Source organism: Arachis hypogaea, chromosome 17, assembly GCF_003086295.3.
Source record: "Arachis hypogaea cultivar Tifrunner chromosome 17, arahy.Tifrunner.gnm2.J5K5, whole genome shotgun sequence".
NCBI lineage: Eukaryota > Viridiplantae > Streptophyta > Magnoliopsida > Fabales > Fabaceae > Arachis > Arachis hypogaea.
Window position 1 is genome coordinate 18,292,807 of NC_092052.1, and position 16,947 is coordinate 18,309,753.

The following is a 16,947-nucleotide window of genomic DNA, read 5'->3' on the forward strand; positions in this document are numbered from 1 at the left end:
ATTTCCATTAAAATACTACAATATTATTATCTTATTATTTATTTCTGGTAATTTTATATTTATTTATTTTTTCTCACCTTCATAATACTCCATACTCTGACAACGACCACTGAAGGATGGTGGCACATGCCTGCTGTCACATCAGACATAAACCAACGGCTACGATTAACTTGTACGGAAGATCTACCGGTCTTTATCTGTTCACTGAGGTTTCTCTCTCCTCACTTTCTCTCTCCTCTGCACCCATGTCCAGCTTGGTCGGGACCCCCTTATATATGGCAAAGACCCTCCTTTTACTTTCTCTCTCTCTCTTCTCTCTCTCACTCTCTCACTCTCACTCGTCACTGTTCTATTTTTCAAACCCAAAAATAATAAAAATAATAAAAATAATAAAAAATCTCTTCTTCAGTATTGTGGGGTGTGTGTCTCAGTGATAGATAAACCACAAAAGAGGGACTTTACTTCATTCAACACACTTTCATTCACTTGCTGTTTTTTGCCGCTGCTACTTGCTATTCTTGCAACCCTTTCATTCATTTCATTCATATATTCCTGCTTTATTATCTTTCTTCCTTCTTTTTTTTTTTTTTTTTTTTTGCTTTTTTTGTTCTTTTACTATTTCTGTTCCTTTCATGGAGATCTTGAACAACATGTTACCAACCTTTTTGATGCAGTTGGTGGTGGTGCAGCTTGGTTAATTCTCAATTGTGTTCAGCTCATAGGTCATCATGTTCCATGCCTTTGTTTGATTGAAATGTTTTGTTGCAAAGACTAATATAATAGCCCCCTTTTGCAGGGAAGGGTTGAATTGATTCTCTTCTAGGTAGTTGTTGGTTCTAGCTTCCTTTTTTTAGTTATATAAGTACTATGGTGAATTGGTGATGGTGTTGTGTTTTATGGATCCCATTGCTGAGTGATGTGTGTTTTTTGTGGGGATGGGGTGCATTGGCAAGTGGGAGGAATGTAAAGGGTTTGCGAGAATTTGAGGGTGGTGATGGTGGAAATGAGTTAGGGTTCCATGTGTGTTTATGTGATTGCTGAACACTTTGTCTTCAAAAGGAGGGAAAAGGGTAAAGCTTGATATGAAGCTTTCAACATCAGGGTTGCCTCAGCAGGGACAACATGAAGGTATCTATTCATTGCATTTCTCTTTCTCTCTCTCTTTTGCATAGTGAAAAAAAAAATTGAAATTTTAGCATCCAAATATTATGAGTCTCTTTCAATGCCCCTTTTGTGTTTGTTTCAATGCCACTGTGAGTGTTTCCCTTTTTCTCTTTCTTTTTTTTTTTTGGTTATAACTTGATTGATAGGAGGGGAGAAGAAATGCTTGAATTCTGAGCTATGGCATGCATGTGCGGGTCCATTGGTGTCCCTACCAACTGCAGGGACTCGTGTGGTTTACTTCCCTCAGGGTCATAGTGAGCAGGTGCTTTATACTTCATTGATTGTTTCGGTATCGTGCATTTTTCCTTCTTCGGAAGGTACATTAACTTTGTTGTGGTTGATTATGCATATGAATCAACATTGAACTGAACATGTATCTGAACAATGATTCTAGGTTGCTGCCACAACTAACCGAGAAGTTGATGGCCACATACCAAATTACCCGAGCTTGCCGCCCCAATTGATTTGCCAACTTCACAATGTTACGATGCATGTCGGTATTATATCTTTAGTAATGATAGTTGAGTTGCCTTTGCCTCATTAGAGTAAACTCAGTCAACTAGGGTATGCATTAATTTTCCAGGCAGATGTTGAAACAGATGAAGTTTATGCCCAAATGACACTGCAGCCGTTGACTCCGGTATTTTTTCCGTCTTTGACAACTTGTTTTGTTTGTAATAGGCTGTTTTATATCTCTAGAGTTGAAGTTTTTGCTTTTGGTTATACATTGCTTGTAGCAAGAGCAGAAGGATACCTTTCTTCCCATGGAATTGGGAGTTCCAAGTAAGCAGCCCTCGAATTATTTTTGCAAGACCTTAACGGCTAGTGACACCAGCACACATGGAGGGTTTTCCGTTCCTCGTCGTGCAGCTGAGAAAGTTTTCCCTCCGCTGGTAGTATCCATTGTATTTCCTTTGTGTTTTACTCTGGTAGAATATAGATGCATTTCTCTTCTGTTTGGATTGTACAGGATTTCTCACAGCAACCGCCTGCTCAAGAATTAATTGCTAGGGATCTCCATGATGTTGAGTGGAAATTTCGTCATATTTTTAGAGGTAAGAGTCTGTGTTATTTTGTTATTTTATCACATGAATTTCTTTATGTCGAAGAGGATCATAGCAGTAGTTCTTGTTCCTTTGACTGCAATGGCTTGCTATTTTATACTTCTACCATTTTCATTTGTGGATTTTCCCTGTTTCTGTATAACAATAAAGCTAGCATAGTAGCATGATTAAAAAATAGGTAAAGTATGTTTTTTGTCCCTAACGTTTGTGCTTTTCTTAAAAAATATCCATAACGTTTAGTTTCATTCAATTTTGTCTCTAATGTTTTCAATTTGTGTCAAAATTACCCCTGAACATTAACTCCATCAAAAATGTCAGGAACAAAATTGAAAACATCTAGGGATAGCTTTGACACAAATCGAAAACCTTAGGGATAAAATTCAACAAAGTAAAAACGTTAGGGACAAAATTGTATGAAATTAACCGTTAGGGGTATTTTTGAAGAAAATCACAAACATTAGAGATAAAAAGTATACTTTACCCTTAAAAAATTGAAATATCTGCTGAAAGCATAGATAGGAGGTTTTCAAGGTTATCTGAATCTTCTTGTGTGCTAGTTTGTCATCCTGATTCACATGTTTCCTATTAAGTGATAGTTACATGATTTGCTTTAATGTCTTGCCTTTCTTAAAATAAAATAAAAAAATTTCTTTAATCTTATATAGGATAGGGCCTGTTTGCTCCCCAAAAGACATGCTGGCAAACCAATACATGCTTTTTTAGCATGTATGAAATTTATGCTGTACTGACTTGGGTGTATAGTTGCATTGATTACCCCAGAATACACATTAGAAATTTCAATTTTAGAGTAGGGGAGCTAGAATCTTGATGCAACTAAGCACGTTAATGTCACTAGCTATGGTATATCTTAAATGATTTAAGATATATATTGCTTATGATCATGAATTTTGTGGTTGTGTATGGAAAATGCATAAGCTTCAAACTTATCAATTAGCACATCAGTTGATCTTAGAATCTTGGTTGTTAAACTCTCATGTAACTCTTAAAACTCTTGTGAGTTTAGATTACTAAAACAAGTTAATAGTGACTATCCCTGTTTTATCAAATATAGATCTATTATGTGCAAATGATGTGGTGAATCAATTAGGTTTCTCTAGAATGCTGAACACATCCTGTGAAGAACATAAATAATATCTAATTTAAGTGATCTGTGACCCAAGCTGAAATGTATATTTCCGAGATTTTAACACTACGGTAAGAAATTACAGTCTCCTACTGATTGTCATCCAATAGGAAATCAAATTGTAGTATTGTACTATTAAGAAAGTTGATCTTCCCTTGTACACAAGGGGATTAAGTCCAAATTGTTATGATGTTTTCTGGAGTGTAAAAGGCTGTGTATGGATAGAGCTTAGCAATGTAATGATTTTGGTTTTCCCCTTCTCTTCGAACCGGACATTGCTACATTATCTTAGTGTGGGACCAAAGGGATTTATTTACAATAAAATAATGTAGCAAAACCAACTATTTACTTTGATAAATACATCCAAATATGCTGCATTGCTGGGACATCTGTATATTCCCTCAATTTCATACACATTCTTTTACCCCATTAAAATCGGACCTTTAGTAAACATGGCAGCCAGCTAAAGTACCTTTTAACTAAGAACGTTGGCTTCTGAAAAGGTTGTTCCAAATATTTGGTCTCCAGTCTATGCTGGGTCTCTGCCATTGAAGTATACATTTGTTTTGTACCTTGTAACAGAAATTTCTTTCTACCAATCCTCTTTTGATATTTGATAGTACTTGATTTATTGTTTAAGCAAGCAGGCTTGTAGTGACTACATAAATTAGTAAAACAATTAAGGTGATGTGTCTGTTGCTTGCATATCATTTCAGGGCAGCCAAAGAGGCACCTTCTTACTACTGGCTGGAGTGTATTTGTTAGTGCCAAAAGACTTGTGGCAGGAGATTCTGTGCTTTTCATATGGTGTTCCCTTTTACCTTTTTGGCAACATAATTTTCCCTTGGATGCTACAGAGAGTTTGTTTATTGTTTTTCTCTAATCTCTCTGCATTTTCATTTTTAGGAACGAAAAGAATCAGCTTCTTTTGGGAATACGTCGTGCCAATAGACCACAAACTGTAATGCCTTCGTCAGTTCTATCCAGTGACAGTATGCATATTGGCCTTCTGGCAGCTGCTGCCCATGCTGCAGCAACTAATAGTTGTTTCACAGTGTTCTATAATCCAAGGTTGTGAATTTAGTATACGTTTCATCTTCTGAACCATCCTATTAGAAATTACAATGCTTATTTTGACAGTTTTATCATGCGCAGGGCTAGTCCATCCGAGTTTGTCATACCACTTTCAAAGTATATCAAAGCTGTATACCATACCCGTGTTTCTGTTGGTATGCGTTTCAGGATGCTTTTCGAGACTGAAGAATCAAGTGTCCGGAGGTACTTACAACAATCAAATATATTTATTTTATTTTATTCTTTTGCTAGGACAGATATAGTTGAATGTATGATACAGAAGGAGTAACTTAAACTGAATGCTATGCTCTGTTAGTTTGGTACTACGCATGAATATGCTTATAGATATTTTCATCATGGTAACAGACAAACAAAGTAAAATTTGGTGATTTCACCAAAAGGTGGTAGAATTCACTTTTGCAGTGTGGCACCATTCTATTTTGCTTTTACTTAGGCTGTAGTCACATTTTTTTTTTGCAGGTACATGGGTACAATAACTGGAATAAGTGACTTGGATCCAGTTCGATGGCCAAATTCTCATTGGCGATCTGTAAAGGTATATAAGACCACAATCTAATGCATAAAACTAGGCAGCATTTCATGCAATGTATTCTGTTATTGAATCGAAGTTAATGCCATTTTGCAAATATAACTTAAAAGAATTGTAAAGGTGCAGATGTTATATCTGGTTATGGTACTGCAGCTTTCTTCTTTTGCAGCCATTTGTTATTATTAAGAACATGTTTAACTAAATACAAGGTTAAATATCTCAGTCAGGAAAGATAAGGACAGGATTCAATTGGCACAAAGCTTCAAATATGTGTTCCATGTCTTAAAAAGTTTCCTTCACTTCATCTGATGTTTAAATCTCCTAAGCTAGCAACTTCATGAGTAAGTTTTTCTTTGTTCTTTACCTTTGTAGGTTGGTTGGGATGAATCCACAGCAGGAGATAGGCAGCCACGAGTATCATTATGGGAAATTGAGCCTTTAACAACATTCCCAATGTATCCATCACTATTCCCACTCAGATTGAAACGTCCATGGCATCCCGGCACCTCATCTTTTCTTGGTACTAGTTTTATTTCAGTACTTAGTTTTTTAAAAGCGTCTTCCACCTAATTATGATGTACATTGTATAATGTGACATTAATGCCATGGATTAAAGAACAGATATTGTTTCATATTAGAGAGAAAAGACAATTTGATAAGATTTTGCAATGTTTTTTTTTTATAGTTACATATTCCCTTTTTCCTTGTTTCCTAAAACAAAAATTTTCCCGATCCTTCGCAGCCCCACAATTTTTTTTCCCTTGTCAATGTATCTTCTAATGAAAATAGTTAAAATTGAATGTTGAAAACTCCATTATGTGCCGTCAAATGATTTAGATGTAACTCAAATTAGGCCAATTAGATTTTCGATATTCTTCATGCAGAAGGGGAACTCTTTGTTCATATTTACTTAATTGCCCTAGAGTCTCCAACCATGCCAATATAAGAAGTGGATGTGGTTGGTTAAGTACACTTATATGTCTCTTTTTTAATAAAATATCGTGTTACAGATGGCAGAGATGATGCAACTAATGGGCTAATGTGGCTGAGAGGTGGAGCTGGCGACCAAGGTCTGAATTCCCTCAATTTTCAAACTGTCGGCATGCTGCCATGGATGCAGCAGAGGCTTGATCCGGCTTTGCTTGGAAATGATCACAATCAGCAATACCAAGCAATGTTGGCAGCTGGTTTGCAAAACATGGGGAGTGGAGAACTCTTGAGGCAACAAATGATGAATTTCCAACAGCCTTTCAATTATCTCCAGCAACCAGGAAATGTCAACACTCCTATCCAGCTTCAGCAGCAGCAAACAATTCAGCAATCAGTGACTTCTAATATCTTGCAGCAACAAGCCCCGGTATTGACAGAGAACTTGTCTCAGCAGCTCTTTCAGAAATCGAACAACCGAGAAGACCATGCGCAGCAGCAGCATCAGCATCAGCAGCACACTTATCAGGATGCACTTTTAGTTCAAGGTGACCAGCTCCACCAAAGGCAACACTCTAGCTTGCCTTCACCATCGTACTCGAAACCTGAGTTTGTAGATGGCAGCATGAAGTTTGAAGGATCAGGTTCGCCAGGACAGAACATGCTTGGTTCACTTTGCCCTGAAGGGAGCAGCAATCTCTTGAATCTATCTAGAGGTGGTCAGTCTATACCAACCGAACAGTTGCCCCAACAATCATGGCCCCCAAAGTATACACCTCTTCAGGTCAATGCTTTCAGCAACTCAATGTCACACGTGCAATATTCTGGAAAAGATATTGCAGTGGCATCACCACATCGTAATTCAGATGCTCAGAACCCGACTCTCTTTGGAGTCAATATCGATTCATCTGGTCTTCTACTCCCCACCACTGTTCCCCATTACACAACTTCATCTGCTGATACCGATGCTTCAACAATGCCGTTAGGGGATTCTGGATTCCAGGGCCCTCTATATGGTTGCATGCAAGATTCATCCGAGTTAATGCAAAGTGCGGGACAAGTTGACCCCCAAAACCAGACACCAACATTTGTCAAGGTTTGAGTCATATACTATTACTGTTAACTGCTGCTTTTCGAGTAATTTTATAATATAGTTTTGTATTCCCACAGGTTTATAAATCAGGGTCAGTTGGGCGCTCACTTGACATCTCCCGGTTCAGCAGCTATCATGAACTGAGAGAAGAGTTGGCTCAGATGTTTGGAATTGAGGGGAAGTTAGAAGACCCTCTTAGATCAGGCTGGCAGCTTGTATTCGTCGACAGGGAGAATGATATTCTTCTCCTTGGGGACGATCCATGGGAGTAAGTACAACTTCATATTTACTGAATGAATTTGCCTTATTATATCCACAACCCTTCACCTTAGCAAAACATGCAATATTCTTTTTATTGTCTTTAAAAAGGTTTTGGTCCTTGTAAATATTGTAAATCTTGGTTATGTTTGCAATGAAATTTCCTTTTGGTTTCAATCCAAACATTTCAAAACAGAAAAAGAAAAAATTGGTTTTGACCCCTATAAGATTCCTGTTTTGATATCATATAAGTTAATACATTTTGAAAAATAATTTGATTTTGTCCACAAAAGGTTATGATAATTTGCTACTATGATAATATTATCCAAACCAAATTACCATAAATATTTTAGAGACAAACAAATATAGAATATTACTAGTATTGGGGATTAAGACCCAACAAAATTATGATTATGATAGGGGCTTAAACGAAATGTTTTTTGAAATATTTGAATCCAAATCAATTTTAGTAAGCACCAAAACCAACACTGGCAGTATTTTTAAACCTTATTTATTTCACGTTTGTTGACATTTTTTCTTTTTTGGTATGTGGACTCTTATAGATCATTTGTCAACAATGTTTGGTATATCAAAATACTTTCACCTGAGGATATTCAGAAGATGGGAGAACAAGCCGTAGAGTCTCGTGACGGTGTTCCTGGCCTACCATCGATAGGCGAATACTGATATGTTGAAAACTGTATCCCTTCAATTCCCATGGTCATGACTTTAAGTATTACATGTTTGAGCACTACTTTTAGACCAGAACTTGCATATCCAGATATGTTCTGTATTATTTATCTATTCCACTTTTATCGTCCTTATTACTTGGAGAATTGGTAAGGTTTTAAGAATTATGATGAGAAACTTAGGATAAACTATTTTTGTTTAATCAAAAGAATCTTTAGGACAAGCATTTGTTCTACTAGTTTGTAACTTGTGCACTGAAAGCTAGAAATGTAGTGTTATCAGTGTATTGTACTATTTGGTTCCACTCTTGCATGAGCTAATGTATTGTAGAAAGTAATGTAGACAGTGCTGAAAAGTTGTTTCATGTTTATTTGTGTGGCATTGCATCCCAGTTGAGTGTCTTACAGCTGGGTTTAGATTTTATAGTTGAATGGTCTTCAAAGGATCACTTTTTTTTTTACACAAAGGATCACTTTTAAGTGCTACTCTATTTGGTGTGAGTTCTAGACTCTTAGGTCCGTTCATAAGTTATTTTTTTTCTAACTTCTAACTTATGAAAAGGTATAATATTAATTTTTGGTACAATTTTTAAAATTAAATTGTAGTTTTTAAAAAAATTATTTTAGTACTTATAGAAAAGTTAAAAAAATATTTTTTTATAATAAAAAATTTTTTATTTTTATTTTATTTTAAAATAAATACTTTTAAAATTAAAAAATCAAACACAAAATAATTTATTTATAAGTTATTTTTAATATAAGTATTTATTATTTAAGTTATTTTTTTAAAAAGAATTTAATTAGTTGTTTAACTATCTAAAACTCTATATATAGACGTTTTTTCTTTTTTATAATTAAAGCGTACTAAAACTCTATATTAATTTGTAATACCAAATCACGAGTCCTTTAATGAAAAAGAATTTAGTCAACTGCACTTTTTGAAAGAAAAAATAAAAAAAATTAATAGTAATTCAGTCAACTAATTAGCCAATAATAAAAAAGAAATATACATAAAATACATGCGTCTAAAAATATAAAAAATTCAACTAAAAAATATTTAAAAATAAAACATACTAAATCTAATTTACGGGATTCCTTTGATGATTGATGAGTGTGTTTCATAGTGGGTGAAGATCAAATGATAGCTTCAACAGGCTAATTTACAGGATTCCAAAAGGCTTCGTATAACACCTGAAACGTAGTAAACAAAAAAATTCTATAAAAACCTGTATAACAATCCTAGGCACAAAGACATTAAACATATATAAAAAAACTTTAAAATTTATTTCAATACTTTAGAACACGCTATTTACAACAGAATACATCCAGAATTGAGTCAAGTCTCTCCCGGTACTTTACAACACAAGAACGGTTATTTATTGAGTCAAGTCTCTTCACGCGTCTTAATCTCCAGCTGCCACGAACCTAAAAAGGACAAGATTCATCATTAGTCTCTTTCCAACAGTCTTAAGCTAAAACTCTCATTCACTAATTCAACGTTTCTCTTCTTCTATCACTTCAGTTTAGCTTTTGTCGTCTGCACACAATAAGGTTGACCCTCTGCAAAGTTATAATAGCATTTCTGAATATTAGGAAGGCCCTGGTATACGAAATTCATAAAACTATTATCACATTTCAGTCTCAAACCAACCGACATCACTTGAAGTGCAAAATTCCCACGCATTCCCCATAATAAACTTAAGGATAAAAAGTTAGTTAGACAAGTAAAGATTCTGTTAAAGTTAGATATATTGTCTCTTTTGACATCTGCAACATATAGTAGTATATATAGCATTAAGTGTGCAGAATGTAAACGAGATTCAGTTCAATCAATTCAACTACATTCATTCACTAATTCAACCTTTCTCTTCTTCTCTGTGGTTCACACTCTTCATCAAGTTCTATCACCTCAGTTTAGCTTTTGTCGTCTGCTCACACGATAAGGTTGTCCCTCATTGCAAGATTATAATAGCACTTTGAATATTCCATATATCTGGTTATGTTAACGTGTGATTTTAAATTTGATTGAGTATGTTGGAGAACTATGTTCTTTTATAAAATATTCAGTGAATTATTTCTAAAATTTTCTTTTGGTTATGTTTAGTTTGACGTTTTACTGTGTTTGTAATTGTAGGCAAAGGATGCTAGTTCAGTAGTTAGTTGGGTTTCACTGTCGGAAGGGGCCATCAAATTCAATGTGGATGGAAGTTCAAGAGGAAATCCAGGAAGAGCAGATGTGGCGGCTTGCTTAGAGATCAAGATGGCAACTGTATCGCCGGATTTGTCAGCTATATTGGCTTTGCTGAAGCGGAACTAATAGCTATCCGGCATGGTTTGTGGTTGCCATGGCAATCTGGGTACAGAAAGGTGGAATGTGAAAGTGATTGCATGGTGGCTCTGAAGATTATTCATGATAATGCCGAAGACTTTCCAGAACTCGCACACATTGTTGAAGAAATTCATCAGTTCATGCTTCTTGACTGGGACGTCACTATCTATCATATCATGAGGGAAGGAAATTCATGTGCTGATTTTTTGGCAAAGATCGGTTCTTCTTCAAATTCTACGTTTTTGGTTATGATCAGCCCTCCGCCGGAACTCACTCTTCTTCTTCTTGCCAACTTCAAGGGTGTTCTTTATTCTAGAGTTTAGTTATAAAAATTGTTGAGTTATTTTTTATTATTCCTTGAATAATTATCCATGGTTGATACTCTTTTTTCTCTATTGGATTTAGTCTATAGGGATTTTTTAAGGAGGTATGATCTGCATAAGCCGAGTATCCATATAGTCTATACCAATTTCAATGGAACAATGTACTATTTAGATGCATCATATTCAATTTCAATGAAATTACAAAATTTCTGAAAAAATTATTGAATTCTATATTAACTATTGATAATTGTTAAATTACGTTCATACACACCAATATAATATTTATTGATACATTGATCAAATCATACACATATAGCTAAAGTAGTGGATGAAGTATCCCAAAAGTTGAATCGCATTCCGCTAAATGTAGCTAGACACCCTGTTGGACTCCAAGCTCGTGTATCAGAAGTATACTCACTGTTAGAACCTGGATCTGATGATGTTAGAATGGTTGGAATTTATGGCATTGGTGGAATTGGTAAAACAACTATTGCAAAAGCTGTTTATAACACACTATGTAATCAATTTTGATATGTGAGTTTTCTTGCGAATGTCAGAAAATACAAGCCAGAATTAGGCTCTGATATGTGTGGTCGAAGCATTCACCAATGGGAATCTGCGTTGGATAAATACAAGAGAAGTCCTAATAGGAAAGTTTGGTTGATATTCATGAATCTATTGGATCACTTGATAAACTTGTTTATTTAGGTGTTGAAAGGTGCACTGAGCTGAAGAACTTACCTAGTGTCCTAAAGTTGCCATCTTTAGGATGCATTGCTCTTAACGGTTGTTGTCAACTTGAGAAGTTTCCAGAATTGTTGGGAGAAATGGAAAATTTGAGAATTCTTAAGGTGGAAGAGACCGCAATATAAGAATTGCCTTGTATATTCAATTTCAGTAGCCTTGAGGTTTTAGTGTTGAAATGTTGCTCAAATCTAAAGGAACTTCCTATAAACATTGATATGTTGCCAAATCTTCAGTTACTTGAAATTTCTGGCTGTCCACAACTTCAACTATTTACAAAGAAGCTTAGGAGGTTCAGCACACAGAATTGTTCAACTATTCTGTACAAATTCAGCACCATATTGAATGAATAGTCATCTCTATTCCTTGACCTAATACTTTCATTTCACACATTGAATGAAGTAAACAGCAATGCATTCTTACTTAGTCAGAAGTGTTAGAAACAGCAATGTCCACAAACCCATACATGATTCAAGGAGCAAGGGATGTTTCTTATGGTTAGGCAATATCATTGAGAGCATGATCATCATTATAATTAGTCCTGTCATTCAGTAAGGATCAGTGAATGAATATCATGCATGAAACTACTCTTTTGCTTGAATCCGTGCATTCTAGTCTCTTTTGCAATTGATTCACTTGGAACCTTTTTGTAGTAGGACTTGTGACGTTGTCTTGCATCATAAGAAAACTCCCCATGATTCCATCCGTTTTCAAAATGTAATGTGGTACAAGAATAATGTGGTTATTAACCAGTTTTATCATATAAAATCAATTTGGTTGATTAACTAAAATTAAATTTTTGGTTAACCAAAAAACAAGTTTGGATTTTGGATTAACTAAATCATGTACAACCCTATTACACATTTCATTTTTCCTCATTTCCAAAAGCAACAATCCAGAAAGATTACGAAATGAACATGATAAATCTTTTATGCCAATGCCCTCCAAATAAAGCCATTTAAGATTTTTCGTTACTTCTGAAATTTCTGAAAAGTTTTCCGGTAAGAATTTTTTTAGATAGAAAGAATTTTCCATTTAAGGCTTGAACAACCAAATAGAAAGAATTTTTCCAGTAAGGGAAATTTGATAGCAAGTGAAAAGCTTTGTAGCTTGTTGCAATCTTCCGCATTCAATTTATTTAATAAATTAACTGAACTGTGAACCGTGACTAAATTCTCACCATCTTTAAAAAAAAATTCTTGTAAAGTTTGAAAATTAGCCACATCAAATATCTCTTTCAAAAAATTACTGTAATCGAAATTTAATACTTTTAGTTTTATGCTCACAAACTTCTGAAAACAAAAAAAGAAGAGTCAATCAAATGAACCTCAAATTTAATAACATGCAATATCATAAAAATGAATTTAGTACATTTGTCTTGGATAACCTATTCAACTTGAGAGACATATGGTGGTACTCAGGTAACTTGAGTATGAAGAGATCTTTTGGTTGAAAATCATATGAAAAATACTTTGAAGGATATCTCCACCATTCCAATATTCTTAAACTGTTTGAAAGATAATTGGAAGTGTAATAAAATTAACCTTTTTTATGATAAGTTTTTTGAGATTTTGCATCTCTTTGAAGGTCTTTCCATCCCATTTCACTTCCCTGTTAAATAAAGAAAATTCTAGATACATGATTTTAATGGCACTAGTCCCTTTTAAGATAGAATAAAAATATAAATTAATTAAAACACGTGTGCAAATAAAATCTTTAACAAACTTACGTAGAGAAATTAAATTTATTACTTACTTAATTGTTTCCTAAAACTTTTACTATGTCTTCACAAAACCATAATCTATCACGCTTTTCAGGTATTTCTGGTGACTTTTCTAGAACAATTTCTTTGCTCATGTCCTTTGTAAAAATCATGCATTGTCACTCTATTATCACACCAATTGATCTTTATGAGAGAATTTTCAACTAACACTCCAATATGATATTTTATACACCTCCTATAATAAACTTGAAGTATATTTGTAACTTTCATTAATGTATATCCTTTAAAACAATAAGCAATATCTAGAAAAACATTCTGCTCTTCTTTTCCCAAAACATCAAAGCTTATCTAAAGTATCTTGCGTATTTTATTATCAAGAATTTTTTTATAGTGATCCAATGCAGATTCCCACTTTTCTAAATTTTTTTCAAACAAGTTAGAACCTATTACCTCCAAAGCCAATGGAAGTCCAAAAGCATAAGTTACTGCACGGGTTAAAATATTTGTGTACCTTGAGTTAACAATATTTGTTTTAAAAGCTTTCCAATTAAGCAAATTTAAGGACTCTTTTTCATTCAAACCTTGTATCTCATATGTCATTTCAATGCCATGAAGTGTCGGTAAATATTTGTCTTGTGTACCACGACCAAACCAATCAGGTTTTTCAGCAATTGCTCAACTGTTCAGGATCATCAATATCATCTAAAACTAAAAGAACTTTCTTTTGGCAGAGTCTATGTTGTACCTCTGAAATTCCTTCTTTAACACCTACTATGTAGGCTCTTTCCTTCTTACAAAGAAGATGTATTAAACCATATTTATTTTAATTTTCTCTCACAGTTTCAAGAAAAGCACATGCCTTCAAAATTGTCAGCATCGCAATCAAGTTATAGACGGCAAGAACAAGTGTTGCTTTTTCTATTCCACCAATTCCATGAATACCAACCATGTGAATCGCAGCATTAGATTCAACATCTAGAAGTGAAGCTACTAGAAACTCTTGAAGGCCAGTAACTTTTACTATTTTTTGCCATCATTTGGGCAGCACAAACACTAAATTATCATTTTATTAATTTATGTGTGCAAATTCTGAGAAATGTGGGTGCAAATTATATTGCAAAATATATTAATTTATATGTGCAAAACTTTAATAAATATAAGTGTAAATTATATACTTTTTGTATGCAAAATATCTATAAATATGGATACAAATTATTGTTGGCTAAGTGTTGACAAAAAATGATGATATTTACTGGCCATGTAGCAATGCTTGTGAAGCTACCGCTAACACTGGGGACTCCAATCCAACTGGATGATCAGCAACAGGCAAAGCTGCATGTCGTCTAATCCTTTTTGAGATGTTTTCCACAATATTTCCGATAAACTTGTGTTCATATCCTTCCCTGCCCAATCTAGACTAGTTAATATACATGTGGTTGCATACACACAAAAATGTCTAAGTTCTGGCACTCATTTCAATTTGAAACAAATTTAAGAAGGTGAGGTACCTGTATTTGAAATGATAGCCTGAAAAATTAGCCACTTGATGCAGAGCCTCTTTCCATTTGTCCACCTTCTTGTTCATGTCATCTTTGTATCTGTTCTCATGCTTAGCTATTGCCTCTCCAAAACTGCTTTTAGATGACGTACATCAGAAGGATCCACCTCATAGAAAACCGGCAAAACCAAGCGACTGTTTCCCTTGATGCAGTGAAGGATATATGGACCAGCTCCTCTAAGCAAAAAGAAGAAGCAGCATAGTTAGGAGAGAGTACAATGATGGCAATCTTGGACTTGTGAATTGCCTTGAGAAGCATAGGTGTGGATTCCTTTGTCACAGAGAGCTTTGTAGAGATTGCCAGTGAAACCGTGAACAAAAGTGATGTTCTTATGATATGTTAGAATATAATTAGGATCAATTAGGATCGATTAGCATTATTTAGCATATCTGAATATTTATTATAAGTTACGTCTTTATTATTAGGATTCTCTTAGTCCCTATAAATACCCTTCTATATTGTATCATTCCACACAACTTGAATAGACAACTTGATCACACTCAATAATATACAAATCCTTCCTCCAGTTCAGTTTCTTGTTTCTAACATGGTATCAGAGCCATGGTATCCTCCTCGAAGAGGATAGGTTGTTTTCCTTGTGGTGAAATCACCATACTTTTTTGCATTTTTTTCTCCCTTTTGTCATTCTTTTGATGCTTTTTCACCTCATCGACTAACTTATTTTCTGTCTTGTATTTTTTTGAGTTGAATGATCAAACATCATTGTCATCCGCTGCTTACCTATTCTCATGAATAAATCATAAAGTTTTCGCTCTCTCTACGTTCTCTCGTGACAGTTCCGTCTGTGTTCTCTCGTGGCAGTTCCGTCTGCGTTTTTTTCTGCCAGTTCCGTCTGCCCTTCCTTCAGACAAGCGGCAGTTCCGTCTGCGCTTCCTTCCGGCAGTTCCGTCTGCATCCGTTTTATCAATTTATGCAGTTTTTTTTCTCTTTATTTCGTTGTTTTAAATATGTTTCACTTGAGTTTGAGGAGATGTTAGAATATAATTAGAATCAATTAGGATCAATTAGCATTATTTAGCATATCTGAATATTTATTATAAAATATTACGTCTTTATTATTAGGATTCTCTTAGTCCCTATAAATACCCTTCTATATTATATCATTCCACACAACTTGAATAGACAACTTGATCACATTTAATAATATACAAATCCTTCCTCCGATTCAGTCTCTTGTTTCTAACATGATGCATAAACAAAATAAGGTCAAGAGGCCAAGGACCATGAACCGAGAAACATGGTGAACGGGTCAATGGTGTTGTTTGTTCGAGTGTTGGTTCAATGCTGTCCCAAAATCCCAAAGACTCATTTGAAAAAAATGCTATATTGCCATCAAAGTTTGATAGTTTCAACTAGTTGACAAGTTAACATTTTCATTAGCATGTATATATGGGCTATATTTTTTTTGTTAGTTTAGTCGACCGAAGAACATAAAATCTACTCCTAATATTCTACAAACTTTAGAAATTAAAAAATAAATTTAATTTAATTTTTACATGTCGTTTAACATGTCGTCACACTAATAAAGATAATTATTTTTTACATTAATTATGTGAATAGTTATCCAAATGAATAGATATGATTAAACAATTGTATAAAACGTTTTTATATTAACAGTGTGTCAAAATTAAACTTTTAAAAAAATATGTGACGATTATTCTCATAGATCTTTAAAGCAGTAAGTCAATGAGATGTTATTTGTGAGACAGATTGTGTGGAAGCATTTAATCTTGTTACTCAAGATGATTTTGGGTTTATTGATCCACTGGTGCTCAAAATAAGAGATATCATGCATTGGAATTGACGGGTTGACTTTCGTTTGATTATGAGAGATGCAAACAGGGTGGCAGATACTATGACAAAGATGGCGATGAAGTTACAACTTTCGCATGTGGAGCTTCTTTCACCTTGGGAGGAGTTTAAGAGTAGTCTTGAACGGGACTATCCCTCTATTTAGGCAGTTCCTTATTTTGTTTGTTTTGTTTTTGTTTGTTTAATTTATTTCAGTCACAAAAAAAAAGCAGTAAGAGCATCTTAACTTCAAGAAACTACTATATTAATTTTGATATAGAGATTGTCAAACATAAATCACGTTAACCCAAACTTACTTATCATCAAAATCAATTTTGCAAAATCAATTTTATGCAAACTCCCATTTGCAAACTGTAATCCAAACACACACATAAATATTATTTAGGAAGGATAATAATCACCGTTATTTTTTTTTTTAAAAATGCTTAATAATTATTAGAATTGATTGTTTTTTACTATTATTTTTAATTATG

General features: G+C 34.3%; 1 protein-coding gene and 1 long non-coding RNA gene across 3 annotated transcripts; both read left to right on the forward strand.

Annotated features, from left to right (window-relative positions):
* The first annotated feature begins 300 nt into the window (after positions 1-300).
* Positions 301-8,328, forward strand: LOC112767141 (auxin response factor 8). Of its 2 annotated transcripts, XM_025813021.3 has the most exons (16): positions 414-722; positions 797-823; positions 954-1,128; positions 1,311-1,426; positions 1,559-1,657; positions 1,748-1,804; positions 1,902-2,057; positions 2,135-2,219; positions 4,089-4,179; positions 4,279-4,443; positions 4,528-4,650; positions 4,927-5,002; positions 5,369-5,516; positions 6,007-7,019; positions 7,094-7,284; positions 7,838-8,328. In XM_025813021.3, the coding sequence occupies exons 3-16, from the start codon at positions 1,083-1,085 to the stop codon at positions 7,959-7,961; spliced, it is 2,490 nt and encodes an 829-aa protein (XP_025668806.1). In that variant the 5' UTR covers positions 414-722; positions 797-823; positions 954-1,082; the 3' UTR covers positions 7,962-8,328. The 2 variants fall into 2 exon arrangements, with proteins under 2 accessions (XP_025668805.1, XP_025668806.1); XM_025813020.3 differs by having other exon boundaries at positions 301-722; positions 797-1,128.
* A 1,093-nt stretch (positions 8,329-9,421) lies between these two features.
* On the forward strand, positions 9,422-10,786 carry LOC112765514 (uncharacterized). Its single transcript, XR_003183803.3, has 2 exons — positions 9,422-9,907; positions 10,098-10,786. It is a non-coding gene; the product is annotated as an uncharacterized lncRNA (long non-coding RNA).
* The last annotated feature ends 6,161 nt before the right edge of the window (positions 10,787-16,947 follow it).

What these genes read in the sequence shown, in the direction of transcription:
- LOC112767141 (XM_025813020.3), top strand. Translation starts at nt 1,083, where the DNA reads ATGAAGCTTTCAACATCAGGGTTGCCTCAGCAGGGACAACATGAAG. An exon ending in TTCACAATGTTACGATGCAT is followed by an intron (nt 1,658 to 1,747) that starts GTCGGTATTATA and finishes TTAATTTTCCAG; the next exon opens with GCAGATGTTGAAACAGATGA. An exon ending in AGACACCAACATTTGTCAAG is followed by an intron (nt 7,020 to 7,093) that starts GTTTGAGTCATA and finishes GTATTCCCACAG; the next exon opens with GTTTATAAATCAGGGTCAGT.